The following is a 26,138-nucleotide window of genomic DNA, read 5'->3' as shown; positions in this document are numbered from 1 at the left end:
TTCAATGAAGGCTACTGGGTTTTTGCCTTCCGCATGCCTGGGATACCGACTGCTCTCTCATTATTCCAGCACAGTTGGTTTTCTAGGTCCTCCAGTCTAGTGGCATAGGTAGAAGAAACTGATTGCATGTAAGCCGTGTACCGGGGTGGGCTCCCCAGGATACATGAAGTCACGAACGAGGAAAGCAACCCCAACACCAGCTTTTGCCACAACAGAATTTTACTTAGATGTGGCAAATAAACACAACCACAAATGCTGGAAACATACAATAAATTTACATACACCCAGCCCAAAGGCTGAGACCCTTGTGCTGCACAGCACGGCGTCTTCTGATGGATGAAGGTAGAAAGTGAAGTAATTTACCTACTAGCAGGCACAACTAAGCTGCCACACCTTACCTGTTATTACCCTAAAAGAGCAGGAATCAGTGTATGGGTGTACGGTATGGGCTAGCCTGTGGTGCAGCACAACAGCTTACAATCTTACACAAATCTACAGTATTCCCTCTCCCATAACTGGTCCTGCAGCACGTGCCTGAGTATTCCTTCTGAGCAAAACGCCAGTCTGGCTTGAGTTTGTAGGATTTTATCAGCTCTCTAATGTGAAATGTCACTTTAAGTTGTGGAGTCCTTCCAATAATCAGTAACAACACTTGTGGCCTGACACAAACAGAGACCCTAATTAACTAACTATAGGCCTGGACTCAGTCTCAAGGCACCAACACTGTAATGAGGTACGTGCATGATCTTACCGACCCGGGTCTGCTTTGTACCCGCTAGTGACTCTGAACAGAACAAATGTCTCTCCAACAAGCATGCAGTCTCGCCGTATATGTTGCTTAGTTCCTCTGCTCTCATCAGCCTTCCTGGCAGCAATCTCATCAGCATTCCTGGCAGCAATCTCATCAGCTTCCTGGCAGCAATCTCATCAGCTTCACTTAGCTGCAGCTCTGGTTACGGAGGGACGCTTTCACACCTGGATGTCATCAGATTCTCAGCTCACAGGGCCCTTTATTCACCATGCTCCAAAACATGGCTTCTCTCCCTCCTTCCTGTTCTCTCCAACTCTGTGTGCAAAAAAACCCCACCTCTTCATGAATATACAAATATCTATGTAGTCTGAGGCTGTGTTAGAAGAACAGTGACATCTTGTGGCTAAACCGCAGAATGTCAGTCAAAACATTAATTTACTTCCACACAAACAGTGTTCAAACAATGAGAGTTGTTTCCCCATCTCACATGCACATAGTGCAGATCTCAGTGTAATGGCTGCCAGTCATCCTCCAGTGTGCTCACTCTTCCCTCCAAGGCGGCAGTGCAGTCACGCAGCTTCTGCATATCTTGGTGCACCTGGGACGGTTCTACTTTCATCCCTTTTACTTCCCCAGTGAGTTCTGCTATAGAGGAGGTGCAGGTGGTGATTGCAGAGAAAATTTCCCTGTGGGTAGGCTCAGGGTCAGTTTCATCAGGTGAAGTAGTCTGTGCCACATTAGACATGGAGGATAGGGTACTCACTCCGTAGCTGCAGGATGGGCCATCCTGGTCATCTATATGTGAAGAGGTCCGATCTGGGTCCATAAGATCCAAATCCAGATCAGTGATAGAGTCCATGAGCTGTTTCTGTGAGTTCTCCCTGGTGAGCGGTCTGGTAAACAGCTTCTGTACCGCCTACTTCTGCTTGTCCTTTGCTGTACGGAGTGGGGTATCACCTTCTTACCCAGCCAACTCAGTCACTGTCCGGGCATCTTTTACTCGCTTAGCCATTACAGATCAGAGGGAGGAAGGGGTCAAATGAGAACAGTAAAGCCAGGGGATCACTCCAGGGACCAGAGGAGCAAATACGAGCAGAGGATGTGGTGCCAACAGGAGGAAAGTCAGGATCACTGGCGGAGCTAACTAGGCACATGTCCTACTGCATGCGATGCTAGCCACGCCCCCTACCAATTAAAGCGGAATTTCACTGCATTTGAGCACCAACAAACCAAAAATGCTGTTTAATTCTTTTTTAATATTCAAACCAAACTCCCCCATTCATCCATGTCTCCACTCTTTATGTTGCTAAGAAATCACATTAAAAAACACCCCTTAGCAATACTGGCCATCTTGAGAAAGGACAGATGATGATTCATGTAGCATTTACATCCATGAATCCATCTGTCCTTAGATCAGGCATACAGGCAGGAGGGTGTGCTTAGCTAAGAAAGCCCCTCCTCCAGATGAAAGAATAAAAATGCACATGAAAACTCATGGGATGTATGACATAATTTTGGCTTAGGCCAGAAACCAGGAAGCAAATGAAAAGAAATGTTAAAAAAAAAAGAAGAGCATATATATTATAACTTCATATATATGTTATAGGCTAGCAGCATAAGAATTAAAAATAGGTAAATAGGTAAACGCTGACTAAGAGAGTACAGTTCTGCTTTAATGTAGAGTAAATACATTTAGCAGTTGGTGGTCCATAATAGAATGGTAGTGACTCAAAGCACCAGATTATTTCTCCTATATCAGCATAGAACAACTGGAACTGGGCAAATGTTTCCAAACTATCCATTTCTTGAATGAGAGCTGCAAAATCGATGCACTAAAAATAATTGATCTTTGGATCAATATCTATATTTAAAACTACAATATTGCTAATGTGCTGGTATATTAAACAAATGCCATTTTTTCGTTTAGAAATGAAATAGTTTTTGACATTTTACATCTCAGTGCTGCTGATCTCTTGCAGCCTTTTTACTGCCACTTTCTGTCTACAGGACCTCCAGCAGCAGCTGCATGCCATTGCTCAGGGCTGACTTCCTGATGGTGACAGTGGAAGAATATGCCTGTGCACTTAGCGTTGACAACACAAGAAAACATATGGGAGACAGGGACAGAGCCTTGTCATCCTACAAGAGGAAATAGCTGAACACGGACCTTTATTGCAGGATCAGCAGGTATTATTTTAATGAAAACTGTAAAAGTAAATAAATTAAAAATCAACGTGGAAATGGCATTACCATGTTAAGACTTATTTGAGGTTTAGGTGATTAGGTTTATACAGTATAGACTTTAAATACAGTTGCAAGAAAAAGTGTGTGAACCCCTTGGGATTACGTGGAGTTTTGCATGAATTGGGCATAAAATGTGCTCTGAACGTCATCTAAGTCACAACAATAGAAGAACACAGTCTGCTGAACATAATACTACACAAACATTAGATGTTGCCATGGTTTAAGACAGTCTGTCTTAGCGTGGACACATGAACATCAAGGCTTTTGGAGATACTTTTGTAACCCTTTCCAGCTTCATGCAAGTCAACAATTCTTGATCGTAGGTCTTCTGAGAGCTCTTTTCTGCGAGGCATGGTTCACATCAGACAGTGCTTCTTGAAACCAGTAAACCCAAACAGGTGTGTGTTTTTTAAGGGGAAGGACAGCTGTCAGCAACACATCCAATATCATCACACTGATTGGAGTCAAGGTTGGCTCACTCCTGGCTCCAATTAGCTCTGGGAGAAGTCATTAAGCTAGGGCCTCACATACTTTTTCCTCCCTGCACTGTGAATGTTTACATGTTATGTGCAATTAAACCATGGCAACATCTAATGTCTGTGTAGTATTATGTTCAGCAGACTGTGTTCTTCTATTGTTGTGACTTAGATGATGTTCAGAGCACATTTTATGCCCAATTCATGCAAAACTCCACGTAATCCCAAGGGGTTCACATACTTTTTCTTGCAACTGTATAATGGTTATAGTGATGTCAGGTAAAATAAAAACCTTAAATACTAATAAAGTATACCTTGCACCCAGGGCTTTTTTTCTCCTGTTAGACAATACAGAGCCAAGTATCATTTTGTGCTACTAAGTGATTTTCATGGAATTTGTCAATGATAACAAGGCGGCAAGCAACAATAGACCCCATCCAGAAACAGTAGACGCCCAGAAACAATAGAACCCATCAACAAGAATAGATCCCCCACATAAAAATAGACTCCACCAAGCAACAATACACACTCCTCCCCACACACACAAAACAAAATACCACTCCAGAAGCAATAGACCCCCAGCAGCAACAACAGGTCTCCCAGCAGGTAGCTTGAATAGACTCTCCAGTGGCCAGAAACAATAGACCTCTCCATCAACAGTAGATCCCTCCCAGCAACAATTGATCCCCACCAGCAACAATTGATCCCCACCAGCAACAATAGACCCCACATAAAAATATATCCTCATCAGCAACAATAGACCCTCTAACAGACAACATCAACATACCCTCCAACACTTCTTGCCATTTCATACATTCTTTGCTGGAACTGCTTAACCCCCCACCACCACCCTCGTTCCCACAGAAAAAATGCCCTATTGCCATCTATTTTTTAGATGTGCTTATTTTCTACTATAAATAATTCAAATATACTGTCAGATAATAAGTAGTGTTTAAAGACATTAACCTGGTAAAGCGTATGTGAGATTTTAATGACTGGATTTACATACAGTATCTTTAAAAGCATGCTGAACATAGTGATGTGTCAGATCAAATTAATTATTATTATTATTATTATTATACAGGATTTATATAGCGCCAACAGTTTGCTCATCTCTTTACAATATAACGGGAGACAATGCAGCAGCAATACAGTTCAATACAAGAGGGATAGGGGGGCCCTGCTTCTTGGAGCTTACAATCTCGTTAATTGATTACTAATATATCTGACTCCTATATTTTAATATATACTTGTTATCTACTACAAATAATTTTAAAATAATGTTAGATAATAAGTGATATTTAAAGAGGTTAACATGTTAAAGCTTATATGAGATTTTTATTAATTGCCTTTACATATATTTTAAGCATGCTAGTTACAGTGATGTATCAGATAAATTAAAATCTTTGATTACTAAGAACCTTTGTTTTTTTTATATATATATATATATATATATGTATATCATATTTATATTATATTTACTATCTACTACAAATAATTTTAAAATAATGTCAGATAATACATAGTGATTAAAGTGTTTATATGACATTTTAGTTATTGGCTTTAAATATAGTATACCTTAATGTATCAGATAAAATTAAATCTTCAATTGCTAATATATCTGGCAGATATATGTTATCATATTCTTATTATTTACTACAAACAGTATACAATACTGTTGGATAATAGGCTGTGTTTAAAGACATTAACATCTTAAAGCTTAAACATGAGGTTTTGGGTTTACATAGATTTTAAGTTATATTAGTCATGGTGATATATAAAAAAAAAAGTCTGGATTTCTAATGTATCTGGCATGTATAATTTTGCCACTCTTATTATCCAATGCTTCAAGTATAAAATTAAAGTCAGATAATTAGCAGTGTGTAAAGACAACATGCTCCTGTGTATACTTTTAGTCTGCTCTTTGTGGGAATCCCTCTAATTGTGCTTTGTTTGGATGGTATGTGATTAAAAAAAAAAAAAACTCTGTTAGAGCATCAGACAATAAAGCCAAGTGTTCTTCGTTTTCCTACACGATTACAATATACAACACTTGTTCTGCTTCATTCAGTTTATTGTGGCTTTAATGACATTGCACAGAAATTCAGTCTACAAAACATATTAAGATACAATGTTGCAAGCCACAGTCACACATCCACATCCCTACACACAAGGTAACCCCCCTCCTCAGTCCAATTAAAATGCATCCTTCTGCCACCAACCAGAAAACAGCTTTGCGTCTACCAATCCCAGTCTGGCTAACATCCCAGCTACAGAGGGCTGCATGCCCCCCCTTCACTCCCCACCTCTAGCAGTGAGCGTGAGGATTGATCAGCAGGTCCCTGCTGAGCTGCTTGTATGTAACACGGCAGCATCCTCACCATGCTCCCTGCACCTTAACACTCTCCTCCCTTCCCCCAAAGCAACCTTAAACCTTTATCAATACTGAATTCTATATTCCTTTGCATAAAAGCAGGAGGGTGTTTTTTTTTTGTTTTGTTTTTTTTTTTTGTTTTTTTTTACTGGGGTGTGTTTCTGGTTTTTTGTTTCATTCATTGAATCCAGTCTCCAGAGCCCTGCATCAAGACAGGACGTACGAGAAGACAAGGTGCAGCAGACAAGACAGAAAAGCAGGTCTTTATTGATGGTGAGGACCAAGGGGATCTCAGTTGGGCGTCACAAGAACGGACAGGTTTATCCAGCAAGAGAGGGGGGGAGAAGAAGCAAAGACAGCCATCCCCCCCTCCCTCTCCATCCCCAGCCCTCCTCCCCCCTTTTCTCTTGAGGATTTTCCTTGCATCTGGATCCCCGTGGAAGGAGAGAGGAGAAGATGACCACGGTTGGGAAAGATGGTGGTGGAACGCCGCACATGCAATATGTTGGGCCATACCGGCTTGAGAAGACACTGGGAAAGGGGCAGACAGGTGGGTACTGCCGGAAACAAAGATGTAGGGGGGGAGGATTGGGTGGGATCTAGTCATAATTCTGTAGGCGGACCTGTCATTGGAAATTGTCTTCCTTTAGATAAGAGATGCTTTAAATAAATTGCCAAAAATCTACAATCTGGGCTGACAGGACAGCTGGCAATGGCTTACGGGCCTGGTTTCACAGGACTGGAACGGGGTGGAGACAAGCCTTATTTAATCAAAAGATATATAGTAACTTCCCATAGGTTGTATTATAGGGGACACTGGTGTTGCCTGTATGTCATAAGAGGACAGAGCAAAGCAAGTCGTGGACAAATGACACTCTGACACAAACTGAAAAGGATTCACCGGTTACCAAGCAATATTAGCAAGTTCTAGGAGAATCCGTTGAGGGATACACTTGGAACACAAGTCAGGAAATATATGTAGAAATGCACTGTCATTGTATCTGCCTAATCTTTGCATAGTTCTGTGGTTGTAGCTGCTATATGTGAAAGACCTATACCCAAGGACAGCTGATTGTAAACTTTTCTATTGTGTTAAGATTAAACTGCCTTTACAAATGCTGAGGCTTATTGGAATTGGATTGTATAGAGCGTATTGAGGTTTATTTAAAAAAGAATTGTAAAGAGCCGCGATTATGTGCAAAGTGCAGTAAAGCACAGCAATCAGATTTCAGTTCACTGTAAATGGATCATTGAAATACGAATCTTGATTGGTACTTAAGGGTCATTCCACTTTGCACCTTGCTCTTTGCCCTATTGAATAAACCCTAGCTCTTTGATGTTATACTTCACAACTTTTAATGAAATGTTTTTATGAAAAATCCCTAATATTTCAGTCACACATGGGGTTTTAAAATAATAAATATTTCAGTTGTACATGAGTTTTCAAAAGGAAAGTATTATTGCCTTTCAGAATTCTGCGCGTTGTTGTACAGGACCTTCCTACCCAGAATATTGTAAGGTCTATGGTGAATTCAAGGCCTTCACACCTTAAACTGGTAGTACTTAAGACTTGAAGAGGTCACAAATGCCTTTGTTAGCTGGCAATAGCGGTGCTGACCTCACCAGGAACTGTAATATATAAAAGAACACAATTTACAGTATTTATTACCATCTAATGCATACTGCTCCTGCGGAATAATTTCTGTAGACAGTAATAAGAGTTTGTAGCTAACTACCCCAAGATATAGGAGGCGCTTTGCATCTTAGTGCCCATTCTAAACAGTATTGTATAGAAATATTTGTGGAATAAATGAAGCAGGGAAAACACAGCTACGTCTCCAGTTGGCTCTATTCCTATTCCTATATTTGCTTTAACTTGTTCTTTGGTCTCAACGTCCTCTGGTGAGAAACTGGAAGGACAACTACATCTTCCTGGGTATAAGGAGTTGGACTCCTCCAGTTCCTGAAACCCTGACTATGGCTTTCTATGGCTGATCTCTATGAAACGTATAAATGATGACATTAAAATTGAGCTTTGACAGGTACTCAACAGCTTATTTAATAAGAGCACTAATCTGCAGTTGCCCTCAACAACTGATTATATCCTATATTTCATCACTTTACAGCAGTCACAATTAAATGTGAAATTTTTTGTGGGCTTTTGTAGATAATTATAATTTGTACTTTTCTCTTGCCATTTAAATAACACCTTTATATATAATTTACTGATGAATTGCTTTATTAAATGCCTAATAGGCAGTGATCTACTTGCTATAGAGTGTCAGGTCAGTCTAAAATTGTCCTAGCTCATGTCTAATATAAGGAATGTCTCCATTTTTAATGAAGGCATGAGCACTTGATGTATGGGTGACCTCTCACCCACCTCTCACCAGTGTCAGCTTTATACATTTCTCAATTACCCTTTGTGCATGAACAACCCTGTAACGATTGTCATCTCTGTTTTACAAAGTGCCGGTTATGAAGTAAATAATTTAAACCTGTCCCAGTTTGTAGCTGAAAGTGAGTGATCTGATTAGAAGATGCTACAGGCAAGTGTGTTCAATGGCTGTAATAATTGTACAAGAGGCTGGCAGTGAAGGAGTAAATTTTCATTGTGACAGCGCTGGTAGCGTGCATGCTTGCGTATTACCATCCGTCATACAGGGGAACAATAGCCCCAGCTCAGATCTTCAAGGGCTTGGTGATGGGGGGAAATGTGTCCGGGCAGGCTTGAGAATTAGAAGCAGATTTTTTTTTCCCATTTATTTTGGAAGGAGAAGCAGGTGTTAGGACCGGCCGGTGCGTAATTAGCCAGAGGGAATTATTCAGCTGAGACTTTCAGGCAATGTGAAAATTATCCATATGCCCCCTTCTGTCAGTTCACACACACAAAGGCAGATGACCCACTCCCCCGCACAAAGACACACACAACACAGGCACATCACAGTAAAGATACACCTCGCACTTCTTCCCCATATACAGACATTATACTGACAACACACACCCCTGACCCTCCGCTAACAGACAATGCACTAAGTAACAGCTGTGCACTTTTTTGTCTTCTCGTCTACCCACCAAACTTAAAAATGTTTTGCATGTCTGAACTTACGAATATACACTATTAAAAGAGGCCCATGGTTACTATGCTCCATTAAGACGATTACTTCTTTCTTACCTTTCTTTTTTATATAGCTCCTACAAATTAGAGGGCACGTTACAAAGTGCATTGAACTATGCATAACAATCACTACTCCAACAGTTTCCAGAGTATCATTGGATCGTGTAAACATATGAGAGAACTCAAGAGTAATGAAAGCAGACATCATGACAATATATAAAATGCCCTGGTAGGATTTGAACACAAACCTCAGCGCTGCAAGGCTACGGTGCTAAACACTGTGCCAGAGTATAAACTCTCTGTATTTACTTTATGCACAGAGTATGCATGTGCTGGTTGGGTCTGTTCATTTTTTATTCTGTAGGAATTATCACCGCTGACTTTGTATAAAAGGTGAAAATTCTGTATAATGTATCTATTCCTGATCATTGACTTTCTACCCAGTGAGCTAATGAGCTGAAATATGCAGCTAATGAAGCCAGGACTCCTGATATTTGTTTGAGGCCAGTGACCAACCATAAAGTGAGGATAGGGGTGACAACCCAAAAGCTGACACATTTGAAAACAACTCAACAATGGCAGCTCTCGTATTTGTATTCTGATAGGTCCCTTTAAAGGTGGAAGGAGGTGAAAGAAAACAGGGGTACATTCAGAGATACCTTATGCCCCTGTTCTAGATGTGAGTATATATTACAGTCCTGCCTCAGGCATTCCCTGCTCAAGTAGCCACTGTCAGTGCTTTGGGCTGTGTGTCCCTTCTGACATAGGCTGATACTGTGGCTCTTGCAGGACCTGGAGGTGGAAGTAATTGGTGTGGGATTGGAAGATGATTGGTTGCTGGAATAGGACATAGAGTTGGCATATCTACCACATTTTTAGTTTGGAGTTCTTCTTTAACCACAGTAATAGCACTCTTTGTTGCAGACTAACAACACAAAGCCATTACCTTACAATTAGCAGCAACATTGTTGGCCTCCTGCAGGGCTGTGTTACCGATGAGGCCAAATGAGGCAGCTGTCTCATGGACATACACCTCCATCATCAGTACAGCTCAGTAATGTTGGGCCTGTTAATATCACAGGCTTTTAATAAGTGACGCTGAAACTGTACTTTCAACAAGTGCAGGCACAGCGTGTGTGTGCGCATGTATGCACACAAACACATAGGCAGCACTAGTGCCACTTGGGGTGGCCAAATTTGGCATGGGAAAGGGCCACCTTGGGCGGCATCTGCCACCAGGCCTGCCATGTGTACTCCTTCAGTTGGCTCCTGGGCTACTTATCAGATCTATCAGAAATAAGTTATGATACCAAACATAATGAAATATGCATTTGCCAGCAGCTTTATTAGGTACACCTTGCTAGTACCCTCTTTTGCCTTCATTTTGCCTTCAGAACTGCCTTAAATCAAGGTGTTGGAAACATTTTTCAGAGATTTTGGTCCATATTGACATGATAGCATCATGCAGTTGCTGCAGATTTGTTGACTGCACATCCATGATGTGAATCTCCCATTCCACCACATCCCAAAGGTGCTCTTTTGGATTGAGATCTGGTGACTGTGGAGGCCATTGGAGTACCATGAACTCATTGTCATGTTCAAGAAACCAATTTGGGATGATTTGAGCTTTGTGTCATGGTGCATTATCCTGCTGGAAGTAGCCATCAGAAGATATGTACACTGTAGTCATAAAGGGATGGACATGATCTGCAACAATACTCAGGCCGTGGTGTTTAAACGATGCTCAATTGATACTAAGGGGCCCAAAGTGTGCCAAGAAAATATCCTACACCATTACACCACCAACAGCCTGAACTGTTGATACAAGGCAGGATGGATCCATGCTTTCATGTTGTTTATGCCTAATTCAGACCCTACCATCTGAATGTCCCAGATGAAATAGAGACTCGTCAGACCAGACAACGGTTTTCCAATCTTCTGTTGTCCAATTTTGCTGAGCCTGTGTGAAATGTAGCCTCTGTTTCCTGTTCTTAGCTGACAGGAGTGGCACCCGGGGTGGTCTTCTGCTGCTGTAGCCCATCTGCTTCAAGGTTCGACGTGTTGTGCATTCAGAGATGGTACTCTGCATACCTTGGTTGTAGAGAGTAGTTAATTGAGTTACTGTTGCCTTTCTATCATCTCAAACCATTATGCCCATTCTCCTCTGACCTCTGACATGAAACAAGGCATTTTCGTCCACACAGGTGCCGCTCACTAGATTTTTTTTCTTTTTCAGACCATTCTCTGTAAACCCTAGAGATGGTTGTGCATGAAAATCCCAGTAGATCAGCGTTTTTTTAAATAATCAGTCCAGCCCGTCTGGCACCAACAACCATGCCACGTTCAAAGTCACTTAAATCCCCTTTCTTCCCCATTCTGATGCTCAGTTTGAACTTCAGCAAGTCGTCTTCACCACGTATAGATGCTTAAATGCTTTGAGTTGCTGCCATGTGATTGGCTCATTAGCAATTTGTGTTACCAAGCAATTGAACAGGTGTACCTAATAAAAAGGCCTGTGAGTGTAGATTGGGGGTTTAAACTATAGTATACGTTAATGTGTTTTAGGTCCCATACGGAAAAAAATTAGAATGGTATCATCTCAGTTAGTCAGCTTGTGGATCGTCTTGCTTTGGTACATCATTCACACTATCAGCATTTTCAAACAGTATTCTGCTATTCTGCTTTTTCCAGCGCTGGCAAATTGCTTGGACATGAGGAAATACATTGCTTTTTTGCAGTATGGCTTGCTCAAGTGTGCGATGTGTGGAAGAAAAATCATACATGCAGCACTTTAGGAAGGATTTCACTTTCCATCATAGTCTAAGGCAAGTCACATGCAAAGCTCAGAAACAGTTTTAGCCTGTCAAAACTGTTCTTAATATGCAAACTTTTGATATTAGTCAATGGTCCCTAAAGTGTTACTAAATTGCAATTATTTTAGTAAATATAAACTGCTAAATACCTTTTCTCATCAGCAGTTAGAGCAGTCTTGTGTCTTCTATCAGTGTTCAGCAGAGCACTGGTTAAAGCTTGTAGGAGGAGTTTTGTTTCTGCTCTAGGAGGATGCAAAACCTCTGACCTTTGTCTGGACAGTGCTGATTGGCCCTGTGCTGATCACAAGCACTCTCCCAAGGAAAAAAAAAACTCTCTAGCAATACAAACAAAACTGAGCATGTGCATGTGGCTACGGGTTCAGTCTGCCTTATCAGCAGATCAAACAGCCTTTTTACACAATGTAGAGGATTAACCCTTTAGGTTCCACACGGAGTATACCAAGCATGTTTTACTGCATATACAGACTGATTTTACTGTTGTGGGTTTAGTAACACTTTAATGCCCACTTACATTAATATGCTATTGTCAGCTATTTTTAAGCAGTGATGAAAAGAAATAACATGTAGCTGGCAATTCCAAAGACAACTGAGGACTACTTTACTAAAGAATCACTAGTGATGGAAGATGTCTACCAGGATGTCTACCTACATATCATTTGTGCCAGTTGAGAAAGACACGTGACCTTGGAATCAGTTGTCTTCTCTCAGATCAGACCAGGGGCGGACTGACCATTTGGTAACTGCCCAAGGGCCCGGGGTCAGTAGGGGGCCCCATGAGATGTCCCTGGTACCTTTTTCATAGGCTTTTTTGAGTTTGGGAAAGGACACAGGGGCCCCATGATCCCTTATTGCCCGGGGGCCCCATGAGTTGTCAGTCCACCCCTGGATCAGACCATCTATTTGCATTCCTATTTTGGTTTCATGTATTTTATTCCCATTTGTGTCCCATGTGAGCAGTTGAAACCAAGACAAAAAATCTGTAATTTATAACAAGGTGATGTCATTATAATATTTGATGTAGGTGTCCTTAGATGCTTGGCTCAGAATTATCCAATTTCCAGTGCCCATAATAATACTGGGTAGACATCCGCTAGTCCTGTCGTAAACAGAACTGCTCCTTGAATTTATTTGCAACACACACTAAACATCATTTTTCAAAGAGAGCTCCAGCCAAACAGCTAAATATAGAGGTAAATACAACTATGTTTACTGCGTTACCTGCCAATGGATTAAAAATAAAACATATAGAAAAGAAGGGGGACGCTTCTAAAAGTATCTTTCAGTGATGTGATCACAGGTAGCTAATGAGGGTGTCCTTACTTTGTTTGAAGTCTGTTAAAACACATACGTGTAAAACAGCAAAGAAGCTTGTTTTAAGCCAGCTGCTCAGTGGACTCCAGGCTGTTAATACTCTGCTCTATTCTTCCCCAGCTCTGATTCCTCTCAGTTTTATACGAAAGGCGGTCCAGCTAATGTCGAATTGACAAGTGAAGACATATAGGAATAAATAATTGTACTCTGCCTTTTAGTTCAACTCGTTTCGTAATAATCCACCATTCCTTGATCAAAGACATATCAGTATAAAAATCAGCTTTCATCCAATGCATTGGCAATCCTACCAATGCAGTTGTAGCACTGTATAGCTAGTCTTGTGGTTTGCACACGTTTGCCACACTGCACAAATAGACAAGTGACACACTTATTTCTTTGACTCAGCAAATTCAACTTACAAAGGCTACTCTCTGCCTTCAAATTTCTCCTTGGACAATGGAAACGAATGACCTCTGGAATTCAGAAAGCAGTAAAGCCAAATTGGGATCTAGTAACATGATATTCCAATGGTGACATGTGGCAGATGTGTGTCAATCATGCAACTTAAATTTCAATATTACAAATCCTTTGGCAGGTAAAACAGTTGCCCTAAATATATTAAATAGTTTGCTAATTACCTGGAGACAGGAGTTTACATTTAAGAAATATATGTTGCTGTAACTAGGATACTTTCCGTACACTCACAATTCTATGACTTGTAAAAGCCACGGTCTTGCTATTCATTAAATTTCTTGATGCCATCTACATTTCCAAACCTCATTTATTCTTGTGCGACTCCTTACAACTAGACTTGAGCTCCGTGCTACAGCCTTAAGCTGGTCATATACTCAGCAAGAGCAGATCTCTATGTTGGCACCTCTCTGTCCATTTTTCACTTGAATGAGCCAGGTGAAAAACTGGCAGATGAACAACACTGCAAGCAGTCAGAATACAATAGCCCACAGTGGGAGATTTGTCTATCCATGCTGTTATCGTGGATGGAGGAATCTGTTAGACATCTTTCGTTCAGCTGCAGGCCAGCTTTAGATATCAACACACCAGCAGACCAAGGCAATCATCCATTTTTTCCAGCAACATAATATTGACACATTCTGATAGACCCAAACATTTGCCACTAATCCAAGTCTTGGATGTATGGGACACAACAAGATTTCTTAACGTGAGGATACAAGGAAAGATATTCTCACTATACAACATTATCTATAGTACAATCCCAGAGGGCTCTTGATTGGTAGCTTGAGTCAGACATGCAGTTTACAATGGACTATTAAAGGATATGCATAGCCAAAACATTTTTCTCAATTAAGAGTAGCGAAGAATTATAATCCCTGCCAGGTTTTTTATTTTCTCATGTTCTTCCTCATGTTTGTCCTGTGACCACTGTTGAAGAGGGGAATTCTCCTCTCTCTTTGTAGAGAAGCAAAATGAAATCTCTGCAAGGGAGCATGGACAGCACAAACAAAATGACGGGTTTAAACACTTTGGTAATATATCGTAAATTGAAAAAAGCTTTGGCTATACATATATAGTTTATGAAGTTTGAATGATAACTTGCTGTAACTTGCTCTAGCACTTTCAATATGTGTGCACTCAAGTGCCTAACCTAACTGTTTACTGGTAGTCAGTTGAATTTGGAAAAAGGATCATTGACATCTACAGTCCTTTTATGGGCTTTGGTAACTACACAGTCTGTGTTACCATTAGCATTGCCATGGGGGAAGTAATAATACAAGAGTATAAAATCAAACCCAAATGCAGTTACCTCTATTATTATGCATTTAGGCTCCATTAATGTTCAGTTTGGTTTGCCTCAAATGGCTGTATCAGTGGTTGCTGCTGTTTCCATGGTGGCCTCTCATTTCAAATGGAGCTTGTTTGTAGATAATGCCACCGAATCACAATGGAATGCATCATAGTGCAACCTCATTGAGTATTGCAGATCAGAGGACCTTGTAAAGACAACTTTACACCTGTATGAGCAGCATGCTAGTCTTTTCATTTGTATATGGACAAGGAACCAGTAACCTTTCACCTTATCAGAGCAGGAGCAGTGTTTAGGGTCACCAAAGTTGATTCCGGTGTCCTTGACTGATTTCAGATTAACAGATAACTCCTAGACACAATGACAGCTGTGCATCCGAGACTTGGCCAAACCACCTACACTGGATGCAGAGTTCATATTAAAGTACTCCTGTCCTTGAAAAATAGTAGCCAGCTTATTTCAATTACCTGGGAATGAATTATATTATAGAGATGTAAAACACCACGTCATGATGTTCATATTGGGATTTCCTGAAATATTCACTCTACATAATGTCTGCCTCCATTTAATGAGGGGCAAACGTTACTGTGATGTTTTATCAATTTAAAAGCTTTTTTAGTAATATATTATCATTTTTATACCATTGCAATATTTCCCTCTGTATACCAAGAGCAGTTAACTGTTGTTTGTTTTATGCTAAAATATATCTTTATACATATTTTTATATCCCTTTAACACAAAAAATAAACAAAAGAGTAGTTTGACGTTGTCATCTAATCACTTTCTGCTTACGTGGATGCATTTAGTACTCAAGTAACCAGAAAATGCATTTTACATCAACATACCTTTGCTCAAGCAGGCCTTTATAGAAGTGACATTGGTGTCCCAGGTGTAGCATGACAAAGTCATCAAGCTCAGAGGTGATTCTGGCTATTATGCTGACCTTGGAATGGATCCAGTGGCAACATGCTGCCCACTCCCTGACAATATACTGCCCACTCGTTTACTATATACTGCCCACTTCTTGACTATTTACTGCTCAGTCTTTTTACTGTATGCCACCCTCTCCCTAACTATAGGCTTCTTAGGCTCTGGCTATATACTGCCCACTCTTTCTATATGCTGCCCACTCCTTGACTATATGCTAATCATATCCTGACTATATGCTGCTTGCTTAGTCCTTGACTTTTTGCTGTCCACTCCCAGACTATATACAGCCCTCTCCCTGACTGTATGCTGCCCTCTTTGTAACTATATGCTGCTCACTCCCTGGGTATATACAGCTCTCTGCCTATATATTGTCCTCTCCATGGCTATATGCTGTCTACGCCTTGACTATATTCTGCCCACTACTTGAATATATTCTTCTCAGTCCTTGACTTTATGCTGCCCTCTTCATGACGGTACACTACTCACTCCCTGACTGTATACTGCTCATGACCTCACTATATGTTCCCCACGCCCTGACCATATGCTGCTTCCTCCTCGACTATATGTTGCCCACATCTTGACTATATGATGCCCTCTCTCTAACCATATGATGCCATCTCCCAGACTATATGATGCCCTCTCCTTGACTATGTGTTGCCATCTCTCTAACCATATGATGCCCTCTCTCTGACTATATGATGTCCTCGCCCTGACTATATTATATCTTCTCCCTGACTATATGGTGCTCTCTCTCTGACTATATGATGTCCTCTCCCTGATTAAATGATGCCCTCTCTCTGGCTCTGATTTGCTCTACCTGATTATTTGATGTCTTCTCCCTGACCATATGATGCCCTCTTTCTGACTATATAATGTCCTCTCCCTGACTACATGGTGCCCTCTCAATGACTTTCTGATATCTTCCTTCTGACTATATGATGTCCCCTCCTCTACTATATGATGTCCTCTCTCTGATTATATGATGCCTTCTCCCTGATTATATGATGCCCTCTCCCTGACTATGTGATGCCCTCTGCTGACCATATGATCCCCTCTACCTGACTATATGATGCCCTCTCCCTGACTATATGATGCCCTCTGCTGACCATATGATCCCCTCTACCTGACTATATGATGCCCTCGCTCTGGCTATATGATGTCACCTCCCTGACTATATGATGTTTTCTCTCTGACTATATGAGGCCCTCTCCCTGATTATATGTCCTCTCCCTGACCATATGATTCCTTTTCCCTGACTACATGATATCCTCTCCCTGTTTATATGATGCCCTCCCCCTGACTATATGATGCCCTCACTATGACTATATGATGTCACCTCCTTGGCTATATATTGCCCTCTCCCAGACTATATGGTACCATCTTCCCGGCTATATACTGCTCAATCCTTAATTATATGCTGCCCATCCCATGTATATAAGTGATTCCCGTTTCTACATGACTCAGTTATTGGCTGTATACTCTTTAACTATATAATACCCACTATCTGTCCATTGCTATCCTTTATTTGCAAATACAGACATGTGATGATAATAATGATAACTTGAAGCAGTATTTATTCTCTGAGTTCCTCACCAAAGGATGACCTGGCTTTAAGTGCACATACACCTATCTAGCCTTGCCAGGTGCTCTGTTCATGACATGTCTTCTACATGATGTGATATCTGGTATCTTCCATACATATTCATTCATGTGATCTGGGTGGGTTCCTTGAGATTCTGTTCCCATTTCTAAGACCGGACATTTCCTCTTTGTGTATTTCAGCTTCATAATGCTGCTTATTAGCTATGGAAACTTTGGATCTGCAGTCAGAGGAGAGTTGGAGACAAGGTTGCTGCATTCTCCCCTGTCCTGCTGCAAAGTGAATATGTTCATTAGATCAGAATAATGTTTGCTGGTAATGTAGTTACTCTGACAGACTGTATGGATACACCTAATCCACCTTACCTGACCTTTCCAACATCATTCTCTTGATATGATGTCAGAACAAGGCTGCAATTTCTTTAATGGCCCATGTGGGCAAGTACCTAGGGCAGCAAAGAAAGAATAAACAGGGGCATACCAAATCTTAAGATATAGAAATTGTGATAAATTTTTCTTGTTTTGTCGTCTTCTTCTCATCTCTGGGCATTTCTGGCTAAATTCAGCAAGAGACCAGTAGAGGTAAGGACGTGCAGCAAATGCTAAGAGGAGTCAGGAAGCTCTTTACAGTTCAAGAAACATAAAACTACGACTCTTGTAAATTGTAATTTTTATTAAAGTAATCACATGACACTAAGGGCAGAGCTTGTACAAGGGGGTGGCATCATTCACAGGTGCCCAGAGCAGTATCGTGTCTAAATGCTGCACTGTGTTCATTTTGCACTCGATGACCTCCATATTGAACTTAGTTTTGGATGGAGTCTTTTTTTAAAGTTAAAAGAAAATATTCTGTTCCACTGTTTATTCTTAACTCAGAAAAGTATCTTCTATCGCTCTCAGTTTCCTTCACATCTAAAGCACTGCACAAACTGGTTAAAATTCCTGTATAATAATAACATCTCCAAATTCCTGTCTTTTTTGGGTTTTTTTTTTTTTGCTCCTCCATAATATACGAGCCTCAGTATTGAGATTTTGATAGGTCACATGACGGGGCGCTTCTCCCAGGTTTTTTTTTTACTCACACTCCATTCATTTTATTAGCTCAGCTATGGAGTCCTGAAGTCCTAAGCATATCTATGAAGCACAATACCGTGCTTTAAAATAATGTGCTTTTTTTCTAAAGCATTGGTATAGCTATGGTACGGCCATCTTAATGCTTATAAATTGGACTCTAAGGCTGGCCATACATTATACAATTATCTTCCAATTTTCTGCCCAATTTCCTTTAGATTTACCTTCAACTGTGTAGTGCAAGGGCCTGCCTAATTGGATACAACTGAAAGTGTTGTTTAGGTTTGTCCTCCTATTATATGGTTTTTGGTAAATCTAAACCAAAAATCTCCAGATAATTGTATAATTCACCTTAGTTTGGTGAAAAAAAACTTAGGGGACTATTTATAAATGTTTTCATCCAAGATTCATGTTTGTTTTTATTGGGATTCGACTGAAAAAATGTAGGAATCGTAGGTGAAAGTTGTGGGTATCTTGTGAAAATATGTATAAACTGACTCATTTATATCATAACAATTACCTTAAAAAATAGTTTTCAACTTTTTATCCTTTGTTGCATCTCAGTACTGCTGATCTCCTGCAGATTCTTTCTAACCACTTCCATTCTATAGGCATTGATTCTAATGATGAAATTAGATACAAACAGTCAACACTTAAAGCGGAGTTAGAAAACCGTGTGGCTTCACAACCGGGTGCCCACTGCGCATGCGCGAGAAGTGATGCAGAGAAATGAATGGCCCCTAGTCTTTTGTCACGTGTCCCAGAAGACTACAGGGAGGGAGGACAACTTTCGCTTCTGATCGCCTAGGCAATCGCAGCGGAAGTGGGAGCGGGTACCTGTCAAATTCAGGTACCCGCTCCCCAAAGGTGCCAATCCTTAATGGGGAGCAGGGGACAAAGGCTTAAAGTGGAACTTACCCTTTTGGGTGGAGCTCCACTTTAAGTTGAAACAAAGGATACAATCCTAATTGGAAGGCATTTCTCAAGGCAAGTTTTGTGATTGTGACAACAATGGATGATGACTGCACCACTGTAAGCTACATTCACAAGGGCATTTTGAACCGGTGCGAACTGCAGCAGAAGGAATTTGCTAATTTTTGCTGTTGTTTTTGATAATTTTAGGTGGCTGATAGATGTCAATACAGCAGCAGGAATCTGCAAATTCCTGCTATTGCCATTCACATTTGGCCAAAATGCCTGTGCAAATGTAGTCTAAAGAGTGTTGAAACAGCCACTTGTAGTCTCCATCAGAAGTCCATGTCACAGTTTGACAATGCAGAAGCACAAATGGGAGACAGGGAAAGAGCATCGTCACTCTATACCAGGAGTGGGAATGGGGTTTATTTTAGCAGAACTACACTGCATCTGAGCACCAAAAACTAAAAATGCTGTTTAATTAATTTCGAACATTCAAAGCAAACTCACCCATCCATTCATGTCTCCATGCTTTATTTTGCTGAGAAATCACTTTGAAAAACACCCCCCCTAGCATTTCTGGCCATGTCCGTCTTGAGTGAGGGCTGATGTTTCATGTATTATTTACTTCCTGGAATCCATCTGTCCTTAGCTCACACACACAGGCAGGAGGGTGTGCTTAGCTGAAAAATCCTTCCTTTTCTCCTGAAGACTCCTGGGATGTATCCAGGGGCGGACTGACAACTCATGGGGCCACCGGGCAATAGGGGATCATGGGGCCCCTGTGTCCTTGCCCAAACTCAAAAAAGCCTATGAAAAAGGTACCAGGGGCATCTCATGGGGCCCCCTACTGACCCCTGGCCCTCGGGCAGTGCCCGAGTTTCCAAATGGTCAGTCCGCCCTTGGATGTATCACATCATTGGCCTAGACCTGGAAACCAGGAAGTAACTGATGAAATGGAAGGGGAAAAAAAGGTTGAAACAAGTAAATGTTATATACTTTCCTATCTGTTTACTAATGTTAGCAGCATAAGTCCTTGTTCACACCAGTGCAACTTGTCTTGCAACTTGAGTTCAAAGTTGCATGACAAGTAGCACCCCATTAGCGGCAATGAAACCGTTCAAATCGTGACTCAAGTCGCAGCGACTTTGAAAATGGTTCCTGCAGACTGTCAGCATGTCGCAATTAAGTTGCACTGAATAGACGGCTTTGAAGTTGCACAAAGTAGCGTGACTTTACAGCCGCACAGGTGTGAATGATCAAAATGATAAGTGCTGATTGACAGAGTGAAGTTCTGCTTTAATTACTCAACGTGTCCTTTACCATGTTAAAGAATATATTAGATTTTACCATTTGGGTCTACATATGCTTTAACTTTAAAATTCTAGGAAAATAAAGAGTAACTTGAGGGAACAAGCAAAAATTGGCAAACTGCTAATACTACTTTGAAATTTTTGTAGCTAGGTTTTTATTTTCTTTAGTTTGCGAAGAAGCAATATTATGATATTAAACATTATTCCCATGCTCTGTTGAGCTCCAACCCCCGCCTGTAGCCTCGTGGGACATGTCACACGCCCCAGGAGGCTGCGGGACCAGTTTGGTAGCGCAGTGCAATCTCATGCATGCGCAGTAGGAAGCCAACTATGAAATAGAAAGAAGTCACAGGTGGCTTGCGAACCAAAGATGGTGGCATTGCAGATCCCCAACGAAGAACCGCCTCTGATAACGATTGGGCTGTTGAGTGTCTGTTTCTTAAATGCCAGGAGCTAATGTATTTGTATTAAAAATTAAGTATTGTATTTTTTTTTTAAACAAATAAAATCCCTGTTTAATGTCTTATCAGCTTCCTATACTTCCCTAGCAGCCAAACAGGTTTGCTACATGCAGTTGCCAACAGACCTGCTGATATAAGATGAGAGCAGAAGGATGACCCATGGGCAGGGGTGGACTGACCATCTGGAAACTCGGGCACTGCCCGAGGGCCCTGGGTCAGTAGGGGGCCCAATGAGATGCCCCTGGTACCTCTTTCATAGGCTTTTTTGAGTTTGGGCAAGGACACAGGGGCCCCATGATCCCCTATTGCCCGGGTGCCTCATGAGTTGTCAGTCCGCCCCTGCCCATGGGTATTCTGCTACTTCTCATTGTCCAGCCACAGGCTGGGAGCAGGGCGGTGACCAAACTGTATTGCAGGGCTGTAAACTGAGGTTACCAACCTGGCTCTGCTATCTAACAGAGCTGTGTTAATCTTAGAACCAGTTGGACATGATTACAAATAATTTGGCAGGTTAAACAGCTCCTATATATGAGTTTTAGCTTTGTGATTGTGGCTGGAGTTTAGCTTTAAAAATTGCCCATGTATTACAACCCTTATACAATAGCTCCAGAAAATAGTTGTAAAGCAAAAAAAAAATGAACTGATATGTTTTTGGAATAAGGCAAGAAACCGGGAAACAGTAAATGTCAGAGCACAGTGCGTTTATTGGTGCCTAATTGACATGTTCCATTTTGGTTTGCGTTCTTAGGGAAAGCCGTTCTCTGCTGTTAGGAAGTGACTTCTGACAAATGCTTTGTGCAGACATTTATGGGACCGCCTGCCAAGCCTGATAGGCACATACTGCCAAATGCCGAAAGATCAGCTTCAAATTTCTGCCTGTGATCACATTTCAACCATCATCTTAATTAAATTCGATTTTTTCCGTTTTACCTTAAAACATTATTTGATCAGGAGTAATGTATGCCTTATGACCATTTTTATGTCACGAGTTACATTTTTTTAATTGCATTTTTAATTAAGAACAATTAGTAGATCTGCAACCCTTTTGTGTTTGTACTTGTGCACAAATTTAAAGTGATTGTAATGTTTATTTGTTTTATATAACAAAAATGTTATAATTACCTGCTTTGTGCAATGGAATTGCACGGAGCGGCCATGATCCTCCTCTTCTAGAGTCCCCCTCCGGCACTCCTGGCTCCTCCTTTTCCCAGTGTGCCACCATAGGAAGCAGCTTCCTGTGGTGGCACACCTGGAGGCTTGATCCCGAGCCACGTTGTCTGCATCCATAGACACAAACAACATGGCTTGACCCCACTTCCCACACCATCATCACAGGATTTGACTGACAGCAGTAGAATCCAGTTGCATTTGCTGCCTAAGAAAAGCCTGTGAGAACATGGAGAGCTGCTACAGAAAGGGACAGCGCTGGATCGAGTGAGGACTCATGGAAGTACAAGGGGAGGTGAGGGGCGACATTACTACCTAAACATTTTTTACCTATATGCAGGGAATGCAGTAAGGTAAAAAATATTTAGACTTTAGAACTACACTATATTGACAAAAGTATTCAGACACCCCTTAAAATTATTGGATTCAGGTGTTCCAATTACCTCCATGGCCACAGGTGTATACAGTCAAGCATCTAGGCATGCAGACTGCTTCTACAAACATTTGTGAAAGAATGGGTCGCTCTCAGGAGCTCAGTGAATTAAAGCGCGGTACCGTCGTAGGTTGCCACCTGTGCATAAGTCCATCTATGAAATTTCCTTGCTACTAAATATTCCACGGTCAACTGTTAGTGGTATTATAACAAAGTGGAAGCAACTGGGAAAAACAGCAACTCATCCACTAAGTGGTAGGTCATGTAAAATGACAGAGTGGGACCAGTGCATGCTGAAGTGCACTGTGCGCAGAAGTCAGCAACTGTCTGCAGAGTCACTAGCTAAAGACCTGAAAACTTCATGTGGCCTTCAGATTAGCACAACAGTGCGCAGAGAGCTTCATGGAATGGGTTTCCATGGCCGAGCAGCTGAATCCAAACCTTACATCACCTAGTGCAATGACAAAGCGTCATATGCAGTGGTGTAAAGCACGCTACCACTGGACTCTAGAGCAGCGGAGATGGGTTCTCTAGAGTGACCGATCATGCTTCTCTGTCTGGCAATTTGATGGACATGTCTGGGTTTGGCGGTTGCCAGGAGAACGGTACTTGCCTGACTGAATTGTGCTAAGTGTAAAGTTTTGTTTTTGTTTACATCCATTTTTCATCCGTTTATGTCAGTTTTCATCCGTTTACATCTGTTTTTGGTCCAAGTACATCCGCTGACATGCGTTTTTCGTCCATTCCGGGCTATTGTGGAAGAAAAGTAGGGTTTTCCTCCATTCAAAACAACGGATGTTAACAAATGCGGACATTAACGGATGTTAAAAAGTTCATCCGTTTACATCTTCAAGTTCATAGAAATACATGGGGGTCCGTTTTTCATCCGTAAATGGACAGGTGAAAAACGGGCATACGGAACGCCCGTGTGAAAGAGGCCTTACATTACTTTCATTTATAAAATACATGCAGTGTTTAATTCTTTTCATATTCTTTCTTCATTCATATTGATTTTGTTTGTTGAATGTATTCAAAACTGAACTTCAATCAAACAGCTAAAAATATATTTGAAACTCAAATGTGGAGGCATGTTTACCTGCCTAAGGTTTTATTCCTGTCTATCCGTTCCTTAGATTTACACAAACCTGGCAGTCACTATGGTGACATGACTTTTCTCTACTGCATAACTGCAATAGAAAAACAAAGCTAGGTCATCTCCTCACCTCTAGAACGTGATTGGCCAGTGAGGAGCAGCAGCAGGTTGAAGAGTTCATCTTTCTGCTTTCTTTTTCTTTTAGCATGTTTCTACAGTATATCCCAAACTGAGTTATGCTGTACAGGAGCTGACATCAAGTCAATTTAAATAATTCTAAGTGTGGATATTATATGGATGTATATATGGGTCCAGTAATGAATTACATTAATGAATAATATATTAATGAATAATACATTATTATTATTATTAATAATACTAATAATAATTAATAATAATAATACATTAATGAATTAATTAATACATTATTGAATAGTATGATTACATTGGTCCAGTTACTAATGTAACTGTACATATACCATACCTAGCCGATTCAGCTGGAAATTACTTAACCTCTCTGACGGTATTCCCAAGTGTAGCTCGGGGTAAAATTTCAGTACCAAGAGCGGTAACCCCGAGCTACACCCTGGCTTACCATGCGGCGTTGCTCAGGGAGTCCCTGCAGCGCTTACCTTGTCCTTTGCTCCCACGATGTGTCCCCTGCAGCGTCCCCGGCCATCTCCTCCGGCCGATACCGGCATCCGGCTTCCGTGTTCCGGTCCCTGTGACGTCGGGACGTACGGGCGCGGGAACCGGTGGCAAATTTGAAATTTTTAAAAAATGTAATTTTTTTAAAAATGATTATTATATAGTAAAACATTGCTGTTTCAATGCATTTCACATACATTTGTCCCTACTGCTTTGTCCTGTGCCCTGCCTGCATTTTTACTGTTCTTTCTGCCTGGAAACATAGAAAAGTCCATGGCGTCCAAAAAGCGTCCCTTTATGTCAAAAGCGGTTTTAGACCAGCTAGAGAACAGCGATAGTAAATCAGAACCACTTGCAGAATATAGTGATAATGATTCGTGGGGAAATTCGTCATCAGACACTGAAAACGATTTTGCGACTTTGCTCAGCGATGTGCGAATTTGCCTCTGTATTTCAAATTTCAGTGTTTTTGGTTTGATTATATTATTGAATTAAATGTATTATTATTATAATATTTTTTATGATTATTAATTAAATTATAATTTATGATTTCGTGTTTCAAATTTTATCATATCCGGAATGTTTAATAGACTCTTGTTCGGACAGATTTCAGTGAATTATTCCTAAAAATTACAGGTTACAATAAAAAACTACATATTTCCATGCAAAAAAATGTACCGCTTTCAGCACCAAAAATTGGAAATAATCATACCGCTAGGGAGGTTAATAGACTTTAGCGATCTTCACTTGCTTCTGGGTCTCACGCTGAGTGACTGCCCTGCTGCATTGTGAACATAGAAGGTCAGCCGCTCGCCAAGGGCACCATTCGGAGAACTTTTTGCATGCGAAGTGTGCTCTGATTGGAGGAGGTGGAGAGATGAGGCAGTGATGTAATTTGTCCTGGTGACCATTACCAATGGGATAAGAGAAAAGAGGAACCCTCACCATTACCACCGCAATTTTAGAGTCTTCATTAGAACATGATATGAGGGAACATCCTCCAAAAGGAACACCTAGGATGGGAATTCTGTTTTGCTTTGGAGAGATTTCTTAGCATTTCCTGTTGTATCACCAGAACAGGAAGTGAAGGGAAATCTCCCTTGACAGCAAAAAAAAAAAAAATTACTTACTAGAACCCTTGCTTTCTCTGTCTGAAACTGAAATAAAAAATGTTGGTTTTACATCCAGTTTAACTAGTATTTTAATAAGAGTATGCAGAGGAAAAAAAAAGAGAGGCAAGTTCTAATGGAAATATTATTTTTTGTTATAAGATGAAAGGTTAAGCATCAATGCTTGCAGAAATAAAATCATTACAAGTTTCCGCATTCTTGCTTGGATTTGCTCCTTTTCATTATGTGTATTTAGGAGATTTTGCTGGCCGAATTAGATATACGAAGAGCCTAGATAAAACAACCTTTTCATTTCATGTGCGAGCCCCAGATCAGCCATGTTGCACTCTGCTTCTACAATGAAGACATAATGGAGACAGAGACAGTTTACAACCGTTAGCCACATAATGGCCAGTTATGTCTAGACACACCACTGTACCGATCTTATAAATGGCCATCATTATTGTATCTGCAAAGATGTCAGGAAACAGAAACATTATAGGAAGTA

At 40.9% G+C, this 26,138-nt stretch overlaps 1 protein-coding gene across 5 annotated transcripts in view; it reads left to right on the top strand.

Moving 5' to 3' along the window:
- LOC149445610 (serine/threonine-protein kinase BRSK2) overlaps positions 1 to 26,138 on the top strand; it is a 309,301-nt gene that overhangs the window by 34,281 nt on the left and 248,882 nt on the right. For 2 of the 5 annotated variants that reach the window (XM_089653529.1, XM_089653528.1), the window contains exon 1: positions 5,762 to 6,395. The exons of 1 other annotated variant lie outside the window; for it this stretch is intronic. In XM_089653529.1, coding sequence (XP_089509655.1) covers positions 6,302 to 6,395 — 94 coding nt within the window. In that variant the 5' untranslated portion in view covers positions 5,762 to 6,301. Of the gene's footprint in view, positions 1 to 5,761; positions 6,396 to 26,138 lie in introns of those variants that run through there. 2 more of the 5 variants (XM_089653531.1, XM_089653530.1) reach the window with 1 other exon arrangement.

This window comes from Staurois parvus, unplaced genomic scaffold (genome assembly GCF_062004578.1).
Source record: "Staurois parvus isolate SC_StPar_1 unplaced genomic scaffold, SC_StPar_1.0 ptg000715l, whole genome shotgun sequence".
NCBI lineage: Eukaryota > Metazoa > Chordata > Amphibia > Anura > Ranidae > Staurois > Staurois parvus.
The sequence above is the reverse complement of the archived record's forward strand: the minus strand, read 5'-3'. Positions and strand labels throughout refer to the sequence as shown.